At 36.9% G+C, this 12,671-nt stretch overlaps 1 protein-coding gene across 2 annotated transcripts in view; it reads left to right on the top strand.

Annotated features, from left to right (window-relative positions):
- adcy9a (adenylate cyclase 9a) overlaps positions 1–12,671 on the top strand; it is a 54,765-nt gene that overhangs the window by 34,323 nt on the left and 7,771 nt on the right. For both annotated transcript variants that reach the window (XM_085355052.1, XM_085355051.1), the window contains exon 8: positions 9,664–9,815. In XM_085355052.1, coding sequence (XP_085211178.1) covers positions 9,664–9,815 — 152 coding nt within the window. The remainder of the gene's footprint in view (positions 1–9,663; positions 9,816–12,671) is intronic.

Genomic DNA, 12,671 nt, shown 5'->3' with positions numbered 1-12,671 from the left:
GATTTTGCCTTCCAAAGTAAAAGCCTTTTCAAATTGTCCACAATTGACCTAACTTTCAGTGATTTCAAAATGCTCTAAAATGGAAATTTTCTGTTTCCACAGGGTAATTCCACTTTAGATCAACAGTATACAGCCCCACAGTGATACCATATCAATGTCAAGTCATTCTGATTTTGCCTTCCAAAGTAAAAGCCTTTTCAAATTGTCCACAATTGACCTAACTTTCAGTGATTTCAAAATGCTCTAAAATGGAAATTTCCTGTTTCCACAGGGTAATTCCACCTTAGATCAACAGTATACAGCCCCACAGTGATACCATATCAATATCAAGTCATTCTGATTATGCCTTCCAAAATAAATGCCCTTTCAAATTGAGCATATACGGCCTACTTTTTTGACGATTTCAAAATGTTCTTAAACAGAATTTTGCTGTTTCCACAGGATAATTTCACTTTAGTTCAACAGTATACAACCTCACGATGTTACCATATCAATATCAAGTCATTCTGATTTTGCTTTCAAAAATAAAAGCATTTTCAAACTGCCCATATCTGACTTGATCCTGGAACAATTTCAAAATGCTCTAAAATGGAAAATTCCTGTTTCCACAGGGTAATTCCACCTTAGATCAACAGTATACAGCCCCACAGTGATACCATATCAATATCAAGTCATTCTGATTTTGCCTTCCAAAATAAATGCCCTTTCAAATTGAGCATATACGGCCTACTTTTTTGACGATTTCAAAATGTTCTTAAACAGAATTTTGCTGTTTCCACAGGATAATTTCACTTTAGTTCAACAGTATACAACCTCACGATGTTACCATATCAATATCAAGTCATTCTGATTTTGCTTTCAAAAATAAAAGCATTTTCAAACTGCCCATATCTGACTTGATCCTGGAACAATTTCAAAATGCTCTAAAATGGAAAATTCCTGTTTCCACAGGGTAATTCCACCTTAGATCAACAGTATACAGCCCCACAGTGATACCATATCAATATCAAGTCATTCTGATTATGCCTTCCAAAATAAATGCCCTTTCAAATTGAGCATATATACGACCTACTTTTTTAACGATTTCAAAATGTTCTTAAAAAGAATTTTGCTGTTTCCACAGGATAATTTCACTTTAGGTCAACAGTATACAACCTCACGATGTTACCATATCAATATCAAGTCATTCTGATTATGCCTTCCAAAATAAAAGACTTTTCAAATTGCCAAGATACGACCTACTCTTTTAAAGATTTCAAAATGCTCTAAAAGTGAAAATTGCTGTTTCCACAGGATAATTTCACTTTAGGTCAACAGTATACAACCTGACGATGTTACCACATCAATATCAAGTCATTCTGATTTTGCTTTCAAAAATAAAAGCATTTTCAAAATGCCCATATCTGAGTTGCTCCTGGAACAATTTCAAAATGCTCTAAAATGGAAAATTCCTGTTTCCACAGGGTAATTCCACCTTAGATCAACAGTATACAGCCCCACAGTGATACCATATCAATATCAAGTCATTCTGATTATGCCTTCCAAAATAAAAGACTTTTTAAATTGTCCATAATTGACCTAACTTTCAGTGATTTCAAAATGCTCTAAAATGGAAATTTCCTGTTTCCACAGGGTAATTCCACTTTAGATCAACAGTATACAGCCCCACAGTGATACCATATTAATATCAAGTCATTCTGATTTTGCCTTCCAAAGTAAAAGCCTTTTCAAATTGTCCACAATTGACCTAACTTTCAGTGATTTCAAAATGCTCTAAAATGGAAATTTCCTGTTTCCACAGGATAATTCCACTCCAGATCAACAGTATACAGCCCCACAGTGATACCATATTAATATCAAGTCATTCTGATTTTGCCTTCCAAAATAAAAGACTTTTCAATTTGCCAAGATACGACCTACTCTTTTAAAGATTTCAAAATGCTCTAAAAGTGAAAATTGCTGTTTCCACAGGATAATTTCACTTTAGGTCAACAGTATACAACCTCACGATGTTACCATATCAATTTCAAGTAATTCTGATTATGCCTTCCAAAATAATGGCCTGTTGAAAATGCCCATAATTTACCTAACTTTCAGTGATTTCAGAATGCTCTAAAAAGGAAGATTTCAGTTTCCACAGGGTAATTCCACTTTAGATCAACAGTATACAACCTCACGATGTTACCATATCAATTTCAAGTCATTCTGATTATGCCTTCCAAAATAATGGCCTGTTGAAAATGCCCATAATTTACCTAACTTTCAGTGATTTCAGAATGCTCTAAAAAGGAAGATTTCAGTTTCCACAGGGTAATTCCACTTTAGATCAACAGTATACAACCTCACGATGTTACCATGTCAATTTCAAGTCAGTCTGATTTTGCTTTTCAAAATAAAAGCTTTTTCAATTTGCCCATATATCACTTACTCTTGGAGCGAATTCAAAATGCTCTAAGATGGAAAATTGCTGTTTCCACAGCATAATTCCACTTTAGATCAATAGTATCCAACCCCACAGTGATACCATATCAATATCAAATCAGTCTGATGTTGCCTTCCAAAATAAAAGACTTTTCAAATTGCCGATATACGACCTACTCTTTTAAAGAATTCAGAACGCTCTAAAAATGAAACTTGCTCTTTCCACAGGATGAATCCATGTTAGATCAAAAGTGTACATCCACACCATGGTACTACTTCAATTTCAAGTCATTCTGATTTTGCCTTCCAAAATAATGGCCTGTTGAAAATGCCAATAACTTACCTAACTTTCAGTGATTTCGGAATGCTCTAAAAAGGAAATTTTCTGTTTCCACAGAATAATTTCACTTTAAATCAACAGTATACAACCCCACAGAGATACGATGTTAAGATCAAGTCACTCTGATTTTGCCTTCCAAAATAAAAGTATTTTCAAATTGCCCGTAGACGACCTACTCGTTTAACGATTTCAAAATGCTCTTAAATTGAAAGATGCTGTTTCCACAGGATAATTCCACTTTAGATCAACAGTATCCAACCCGACAGTAAAACCATGTAAATTTCATGTTGGTCTGATTTCGCCTTTCAAATTAATGGCCCGTCGAATTTGTCCATATGTGATATACTCTTTCAATTATTTCAGAATGTTTTAAAAATGAAAATTGCTGTTTCAACACATATTGGGTTTTCATTTTGAAAAGCAAAATCAGACTCAATTGATTATGACAGAATTGAATCATAAAGATGATGTAAAAGGAATCTGAAATTGCCACTAGGTTGTAATTGATAGTACGTTTATATTTTAAGTCTGTGGAAAGATGTCATTCTAAATAAAGAAATTACAAAACAGCTTGCAAACCAACCATGACATCTTTCCACAGACTTAAAATATAAACGTACTATCAATTACAACCTAGTGGCAATTTCAGCTTCCTTTTACATCATCTTTATGATTCAATTCTGTCATAATCAATTGAGTCTGATTTTGCTTTTCAAAATGAAAACCCAATATGTGTTGAAACAGCAATTTTCATTTTTAAAACATTCTGAAATAATTGAAAGAGTATATCACATATGGACAAATTCGACGGGCCATTAATTTGAAAGGCGAAATCAGACCAACATGAAATTTACATGGTTTTACTGTCGGGTTGGATACTGTTGATCTAAAGTGGAATTATCCTGTGGAAACAGCATCTTTCAATTTAAGAGCATTTTGAAATCGTTAAACGAGTAGGTCGTCTACGGGCAATTTGAAAATACTTTTATTTTGGAAGGCAAAATCAGAGTGACTTGATCTTAACATCATATCTCTGTGGGGTTGTATACTGTTGATTTAAAGTGAAATTATTCTGTGGAAACAGAAAATTTCCTTTTTAGAGCATTCCGAAATCACTGAAAGTTAGGTAAGTTATTGGCATTTTCAACAGGCCATTATTTTGGAAGGCAAAATCAGAATGACTTGAAATTGAAGTAGTACCATGGTGTGGATGTACACTTTTGATCTAACATGGATTCATCCTGTGGAAAGAGCAAGTTTCATTTTTAGAGCGTTCTGAATTCTTTAAAAGAGTAGGTCGTATATCGGCAATTTGAAAAGTCTTTTATTTTGGAAGGCAACATCAGACTGATTTGATATTGATATGGTATCACTGTGGGGCTGTATACTGTTGATCTAAGGTGGAATTACCCTGTGGAAATAGGAATTTTCCATTTTAGAGCATTTTGAAATTGTTCCAGGAGCAACTCAGATATGGGCATTTTGAAAATGCTTTTATTTTTGAAAGCAAAATCAGAATGACTTGATATTGATGTGGTAACATCGTCAGGCTGTATACTGTTGACCTAAAGTGAAATTATCCTGTGGAAACAGCAATTTTCACTTTTAGAGCATTTTGAAATTTTTAAAAGAGTAGGTCGTATCTTGGCAATTTGAAAAGTCTTTTATTTTGGAAGGCATAATCAGAATGACTTGATATTGATATGGTAACATCGTGAGGTTGTATACTGTTGACCTAAAGTGAAATTATCCTGTGGAAACAGCAAAATTCTTTTTAAGAACATTTTGAAATCGTTAAAAAAGTAGGTCGTATATATGCTCAATTTGAAAGGGCATTTATTTTGGAAGGCAAAATCAGAATGACTTGATATTGATATGGTATCACTGTGGGGCTGTATACTGTTGATCTAAGGTGGAATTACCCTGTGGAAACAGGAATTTTCCATTTTAGAGCATTTTGAAATTGTTCCAGGATCAAGTCAGATATGGGCAGTTTGAAAATGCTTTTATTTTTGAAAGCAAAATCAGAATGACTTGATATTGATATGGTAACATCGTGAGGTTGTATACTGTTGAACTAAAGTGAAATTATCCTGTGGAAACAGCAAAATTCTGTTTAAGAACATTTTGAAATCGTCAAAAAAGTAGGCCGTATATGCTCAATTTGAAAGGGCATTTATTTTGGAAGGCATAATCAGAATGACTTGATATTGATATGGTATCACTGTGGGGCTGTATACTGTTGATCTAAGGTGGAATTACCCTGTGGAAACAGGAAATTTCCATTTTAGAGCATTTTGAAATCACTGAAAGTTAGGTCAATTGTGGACAATTTGAAAAGGCTTTTACTTTGGAAGGCAAAATCAGAATGACTTGACATTGATATGGTATCACTGTGGGGCTGTATACTGTTGATCTAAAGTGGAATTACCCTGTGGAAACAGGAAATTTCCATTTTAGAGCATTTTGAAATCACTGAAAGTTAGGTCAATTGTGGACAATTTGAAAAGGCTTTTACTTTGGAAGGCAAAATCAGAATGACTTGACATTGATATGGTATCACTGTGGGGCTGTATACTGTTGATCTAAAGTGGAATTACCCTGTGGAAACAGGAAATTTCCATTTTAGAGCATTTTGAAATCACTGAAAGTTAGGTCAATTATGGACAATTTAAAAAGGCTTTTATTTTGGAAGGCATAATCAGAATGACTTGATATTGATATGGTATCACTGTGGGGCTGTATACTGTTGATCTAAGGTGGAATTACCCTGTGGAAACAAGAATTTTTCATTTTAGAGCATTTTGAATCGTTAGAAGATTAAGTCAATTATGGACAATTTCAAAGGGCCATTACTATGAAAGGCAAAATCAGACTGACTTGATATTGATATGGTATCACTGTAAAAAGACTGTGGTTGGAAAGTGTTGATATAAAGTTCAAATAGTATTTGGAAATACGACTTTTGCTTTTAAGAGCATTATTAAGTCATTGAAAGAGTAGTTCAAAAATGAAGATTCACAGGGCTTTTACTTTGAAATCCAAAATAAGATGGCCTTGATAGTGACAGGGCACAATTAGGGTACAAGGCTGTGTCATATAGATCTAACATTAGAGTTTGTAAAAAAAAAAGCCTAAATTATATGTTATTATGTTCTTAACATATCTGTTAATTCACTCGAAGTTGGCTTTTATTTTGAAATCCGGTTTCCACATCCATTCCCGTAATACTTTGAATACACAGGGAACGTAAAACAAACTGGAGGCTGGCTTGACTGCAAGTCTCGAATTGGAGGCTGGCTTGACACCAGTCGGATGGCCTGGATTGCAGCCATTCAAAGACCAAATATAACGTCCCAGAACACTCCAGCTCACAGGTTAGTCTGCTCCAAGCATTTACACAAAGGTCAGTGTTTTTTAGTAGTTAATACGTCATTTTCATAACATAATTAGTGATATAGGTTACAAGCAAGTCTGGCGCTGAACAGAAATGGTCGCGCTATGCTCCTTTATTTATTGTGCATAAATAGTGAATTGTCCTGACACAATATTGCGTTTCGCTTCTGTTATTATGGTACATTGACAAAAACATATACTTTTATTCACAGGATAAAACAGGTTTTTTGTATCACTAATTGCCCAGTACGATTACAGCATACAATATTATTGTCACTGCTACATTTCTGTGATGGGTACCAGAAATTATTTCCACTGCTAATTAATTACCGTTGAGCTCAAAGGTCCTATTAATAAACGGTTAAGGAATGTGTATTTATGAAGACGATTTGTGAGACTGGTAAACTTATGATACGTACGATGGTCTTTCGTTCTACACGGTGCATTTCATGGTCCCTGTACCCATCCGTCGGTAAACTGTACCTGGGCTTGTTGCAGTGACCTGAAGTTACTAAACTTCATGAGTGTATGCACTCACTCCAAGAACCGTATGATTATAAATATGCATATAAATATGCTACAATGAGATAGCTGACTTCATCTAACTAGCAAATGTTGTACAGGCTACGTTGGTGATACAGTTTTTTTTAATGTGTATGATATTTTTGTCATGCGATTTTAAAGCTGGTCCTACAACCGCATCCAAGAATAACATGCAGCTTATCTCAGAACTGTCGGTGAAAATTATTCTTTCTGTAAAGCAAATTTACCTTGCCTTTAGGTATAAATAAAGTTACCTTACCTTACCTTACCTTACCTTACCTAGGTTTAATTGAGCTGCATTTTAAAGAGGTGCAATTTCACAATTTGTGTATATTTTCTAAGTTCACTATTTTGTCATGTGTTGAGAAAAACACAGATTTTAAAATTACATGGTCTAATATTTACATTTAGCATATAACTGCAACATTATTTTTTCGTTGTTTTTTTTTTTTAAAGACTCGAAAGGACTTGAAATTCAAAGTTTCAGACTTGTGACTTGACTCGGACTTTTACACCAGTGACTTGAGACTCGACTCTGACTTGCCTGACATTACTTGAGACTTGAGGATAAAGACTTGAGACTTACTTGAGACTTGCAAAACAATGACTTGGTCCCACCTCTGGTTAACAGCGTGAAAATGTCCCCAAATTCATTTTGCTGTCTGCATGTTTTTGCATGAAAAGAGCTCTGCGTGTTTCTAAGAGCCTAAATCACTATGTTTTAGACTTTTACAAATCACATTATATTTCATTTATGTTGCTTTTGAAATTCAGGCTTAGACCATTAAGACATTTCCGCAAAACTATGACAAAAAAGCTCACTTTATTGGGTCAAGGATCCCTTTACAAAGCTAAACCTTATGGACAAAAGTACTGGGCCACACCTCCTAATCACTGGCTTCAGCTATTTCAGGCCCATTACCACAGGTGTAGAAAATCAAGCCCCCTGGCCATGTAACCTGCTTTGGCAAACATTTGTGAAAGACTGTGCTGCTGTGAAAAGCTCCCTGAATTCAAGCGTGGCACTGTAATAGCATGCTGCTGTTGCAACAAGTCAGTTTGTGAAATTTATGTCCTCTTAGATATTATATTATGAACTTTAAGTGGTATTATTATTGTGAAGTGGAAGTGTTTAGGAACCACAGCAACTCAGCCATGAAGTGGCAGACCATGTAAAGTTGAAGAGCAGGGTTGCTGAGTGCTGCAGACTTATCAACATCAGCACAAAAACTGTGTGCCGGGAGTTTCACTGCATGCGTTTCCATGGCTGTTCAGCTACATGCAGGCTTTACAGCACCAAGTGGCATAAAGAAAGCCACCACTGGACTCCTGAGCAGTGGAAACATGTTCTGTAGGGTGACAAATCATGCTTCTCTATCTGGCACTCTGTCTGACGAGTGAGTCTGGAACGTTCCAGCGAAGGGGACTCTTAATGCCTCAGCTTACCAACACATTTTGGACTGTGCTTAGGTTTTCTCTTCCAGCATGACTCTGCTTTAGTGTAGATGGCCCAACACTTGCTCACGTGGTGGATTTCAATTTGAGATTGAATACACTACAGTTTGTTCAGTGCTAAATCTTCAACATTGGTGAAAAACTCATTTTGACAGCATTGTTTTGAAATCCATCCAGTTATTTTCATGCTATATATAGAAGTAATCCCTTCAAGCCAAAGTGCAGGTTTCAGACTGCACTAAACACTGTTGTAGACAGTTTTTACCCCTCAATCTTAAAAGGTTCATGGGGTATTGTTACTGTTGATACCCAAGTTTGTGAATATGACAACTCAAGGTTGAGGTGATGTAGGATTTTTAAATTCATCCCTTGGGTGGACCTACTAAAAATCTCAAACAAGTTTGAATCTCAAGGACCCTGACCTAGAGTTCAAGACCAGAGTCAACTTTTCTCAAAATCGCCTGGGATTTTCAAATTAAGGTGCATCTACCAGGAAGCTTTTTTAAATTTTATTTTAAAATTTTTCCTGCTCTTGGCTCTATAAGAAGTCAGTGACAGAGGATATTCCTAATAATGCCACCTTAGGCTGGGAATGCAGCAGCACCACAGCTCCACCCGCCTGCTGTTCTAATCGTTTGCAAGGACCAGCCAATGAGAACAAAGCTAGTTTAAAGGAAGAGGTGCTAAAAAAAACCTTGCTTCACAATGTGCATGAAGTGAGGTGTCGCACCACAGCCCAGGTTAAGATGAATAAGGATCATTTTGAAATCAGAATCATGCAAAGATACTATAGTAAGGTCCAAGAACAAAGTACGGAGAAAATTGGAAATGAGCAAAATAGAATCCCTTTGATTGTCGTAAAGGTCTATTTGTGACAATAAACAAATAAAATGATTCATTAATTTAAAAAAAATGTTCCATGAAATTATAGAGCTAGTCCTGAAAACTGAAAGTGTGTGTGCACTTATTCCCTGAATTGCTCTTGACATTTTAGGATATAATATTGCAGTTTTGCTGACACAATCCAGGGAAATACCAAGGAAATGGCAACAAGAACTGTAGAGAAAAACGTTTGCCGTGGGGGAAATGGGAAGCTAATTAATTCAATTTTATTTATGTAGCAATAATTCACAAGGGTAATCATCTTAAGGCACTTTCTGGTTGCAGTTATCTGAACTGAACTGTAGTACTTTGATCCAAAAACCTTCAAGCTTTTATCATATTTTATTCAATAAGCCTATGGATTGTCTTTGGGCTACAACATGCTGGCTTTGGCTCTGGTGGTGAAAGATGTAGTATGATGCACTTGTGTTACACAACATAACCACTAAGTGCTTAAACAGAAAACCTGGATTTTACAGCTGAGGAGTAGCCAGTATTACATCATTACATCACTACGTGCTTAGTAGGTGTTTTTATAGCACACGCTTCAGTTGAATGTGCAAGAATTCTTTGTTGCTGTTGTATTTGCTAAGACATTCGAATAACTAGCTTTTGTTTTTCCTCAGGTGACCGCGTTCCTGTGCTGTGCCACCATCCTGGCCATCATCCAGTTTTGTAACTTCTGTCAGCTGAGTTTCTGGATGCGCTCAATCCTAGCCACTGCTACAGGGGTTGCTTTGCTGCTGCTGCTGTTGTGCAGTCCTCTGGCTGGGGAAAGGTGAGACGCTAACTGCACATACACACAAACACTAAGTGCAGGGTACTCTGTGGGATGCTATCATGAATCCCTATAAAAGACTTAAGTAGTCAAGGTTAGAGTAGGGTAGAGCAGTGATTTCTAGCCAGCCCTTATTGTAAAACAAATTTGCACCTTTTGTGTTTAGTCTGTAGATCTCTGCATATATTCACTACATATAATCCTCAATGTACAATGTACTGACTGAAATGGCACAGTGTAAGTGGAGGTATTCCACATTTTCTCTCCAGAAACAGCAGTTCAGATCGGTGAGAGTCAGCGGGAGAATAATCACTGTGTTTTGATAGAAAAGGGAGAAGTCTTCTGTTAGAAACCGATGGAGACTTTTGCGGAGGGGAGAGCGGAGAGCTCGGGTGAAGTGTAGGAGTCATCCAGAGATTATTCAAGCATTATTCAGCTTTATTTCAAACACGGCACCTGTGTATAACAGCTAGTGCTGGGCGATATGGAAAAAATATTTATCACGATATGAATTATTTTATATCACGATGACGATATATATCACGATATACCACCTGACCCGTGGTCATCTGGAAAGTACGCAGTCTGTAAACAGCGAGCGCAGAGGGTGCAGTCTTTGTTAATGACATGGATGGTTACGCTCATGTAGGGCTGCGTATCTCTGCTCGTCCATAGGTCAGTCGTCAAGGCATAATGCACGACACTGCAAACATCCGTCTCTACTTTGGCCCGGCATGCGTCATATAAGCGAGGCAACTCGACTTATAAGGACTTTGATGAGGTCACGAAAGCTGTCCTTCTCAACTACATAAACAGGGGCCATGCCTTTACAAATGTAACACGAGACGGCTCCTGTGATTTGTTTATGGCGCTGGGACGTTTTCTTATAAGGGCCTTGTGTGAAAGACTGCTGTATCTTTGGCTAGCTATAGTTTTTCTTTTCCCAACTTGCTCCTGTCGTTCCACAACTTGGTTTAGCTCGGATTTTCTGGATTCTTGAGCATTCTTTTTCGTGGACCTTCTGTAGGTGATAGGAGAGATTTGTTGTGTTGCCATCGGGTGCAGGAATAGTTTTATAGTATAGCTTGCAAATGGGCGTCTTCTGCTCCGTGTTGGTGCTGTTGAACCCAAAATGTAACCAAATCACAGATGTACCCCCTCTTTTCGGTAAAAGTGCTTCCTCTTGGGCTGCCTGTGTAGCTGTCTCTGCCTGTTGCATGTCCGGGCATGAAACTGCAACCTGTCGCACGTCCATCGTTTTGAGTTACCGTAAAGCATGTCGCAAATCCGGGTGCACGTAAAGCAGCACCATGTCGCAAAACCACAAGACGGAGTTTCTTTGCGAAAAATATCATTTTTTCATACTTTATTTTCTCTTGCATAAAGTTAAGAGTATGTATAGTGAGAAGACAACACTAATATATTTGCCACAGGCTTTTTAATGGTATATTTCATGTAATAATTTATAAAATTAGGTTAGAAATGATAGAAGACAAATGGCACAATAGACACTTTTCTATCATCGACACGATATATATTGTCATATCGCCCAGCACTAATAACAGCTGACCTGCAGGATGTAGAGAAGAGCATAAAAGGTTATTTGCAATCCACCCTTAATGAAGTTACTGCAGCTGTGCCTCATCTGTAAATGCACACATTGCTCTTGCTTTTTTCTGCATGCTTCCAATCCGAGTCGCATTAATAGCTGCACATTTCATTATATTATGTGATTGATCTGATGGAGAGGAGGGAAAAAAGCAAAATACATGAGGGAGTTTGTGACATTGTGGGCATCTGTGTATGCAGAGAGACACCGCAGCGGCTTTTGTGCTCCATTATGAACTGATCTCAGTGTACAGGATTAAAAATCTACGGCGCAAACTGCTCTGCTCGCTGTAAAAACGTAACTTTGCTGCCTTTAAAACATCCATAGCATGCATGCATTTTGTATTTGCAGTGAGATGACTTCTTCTCAGTTTCAATAAAATGCCACTATTACAGAGGACCAGAAAGATGTGGGACTCAGATCTAAACATTCAGGACAAACGCTCAGTAAAGAGCTACAGGAGCGAGCCAAAGTTTTACATGGCGCTTCCATGCCAACCATTCTCTCGTGCCAATTATCACTCCGATAATATCTCCCCCTGGCATTCCAAATTAACACTTTGAGCTGCAACTATCACCTCCACACCAGGTACAAAATAAGGCAGGCTTTTTCCTTTCTTTGTTTTTTTTTTTAGCACTTTATTGCAGTTAATTGCCTCCTGCTGACCTTTTTAAATAGCATTTGTATTGTTAATTTTAAATGCACTCACCTGCAAAATTTGCACTTTGGGAAAAAACAAAAACAAACAAACCATCATGTAACCAATAGAACTACAAAAATTATTGCAATTATTGCTTTTTAGTCTCAAAATTAACACTGAACTTCTTTAGTACATAATAATAATTCCTTTTTTTAATGCTAAAGAAAGAGGTTTGCATTGGTGCACTAGAGTCTGCCCGGTTTGTTTGTGGCTCAGATTTCAATTGGTAGTTTTTAAGCACGCTACCTGTAGCAGATTCTGCAACAGAAATAAGAATATCTACATCATATGCAGGAATTCAAATATCACTCAAGATCCAGTGAAGCAGTTCATCAGGAAAAATGTCTTTCCTCAGAATAATTTATAATTCATTTGTTTTGTGAGCTCAAGTACATTTGCTTTCTTTCTGGAAAGGCTGTGATCAGCTGGCCTGTGATGATGCTATAGAGTTTGGGATTTTTAACCATCCATCTACTATTTTGAAAATAAGTTAGCATATCGCTAGTTCGCCAAATAATGATGGGGTGATGTTACTTTTTGATTTCTT

Source organism: Diplotaxodon limnothrissa, linkage group LG6, assembly GCF_057381915.1.
Source record: "Diplotaxodon limnothrissa isolate DT_005_m linkage group LG6, D_limnothrissa_male_GT1.1, whole genome shotgun sequence".
In the NCBI taxonomy this organism is placed as follows: Eukaryota; Metazoa; Chordata; class Actinopteri; order Cichliformes; family Cichlidae; genus Diplotaxodon; species Diplotaxodon limnothrissa.
This window is presented reverse-complemented; position numbering and strand designations above follow the sequence as displayed.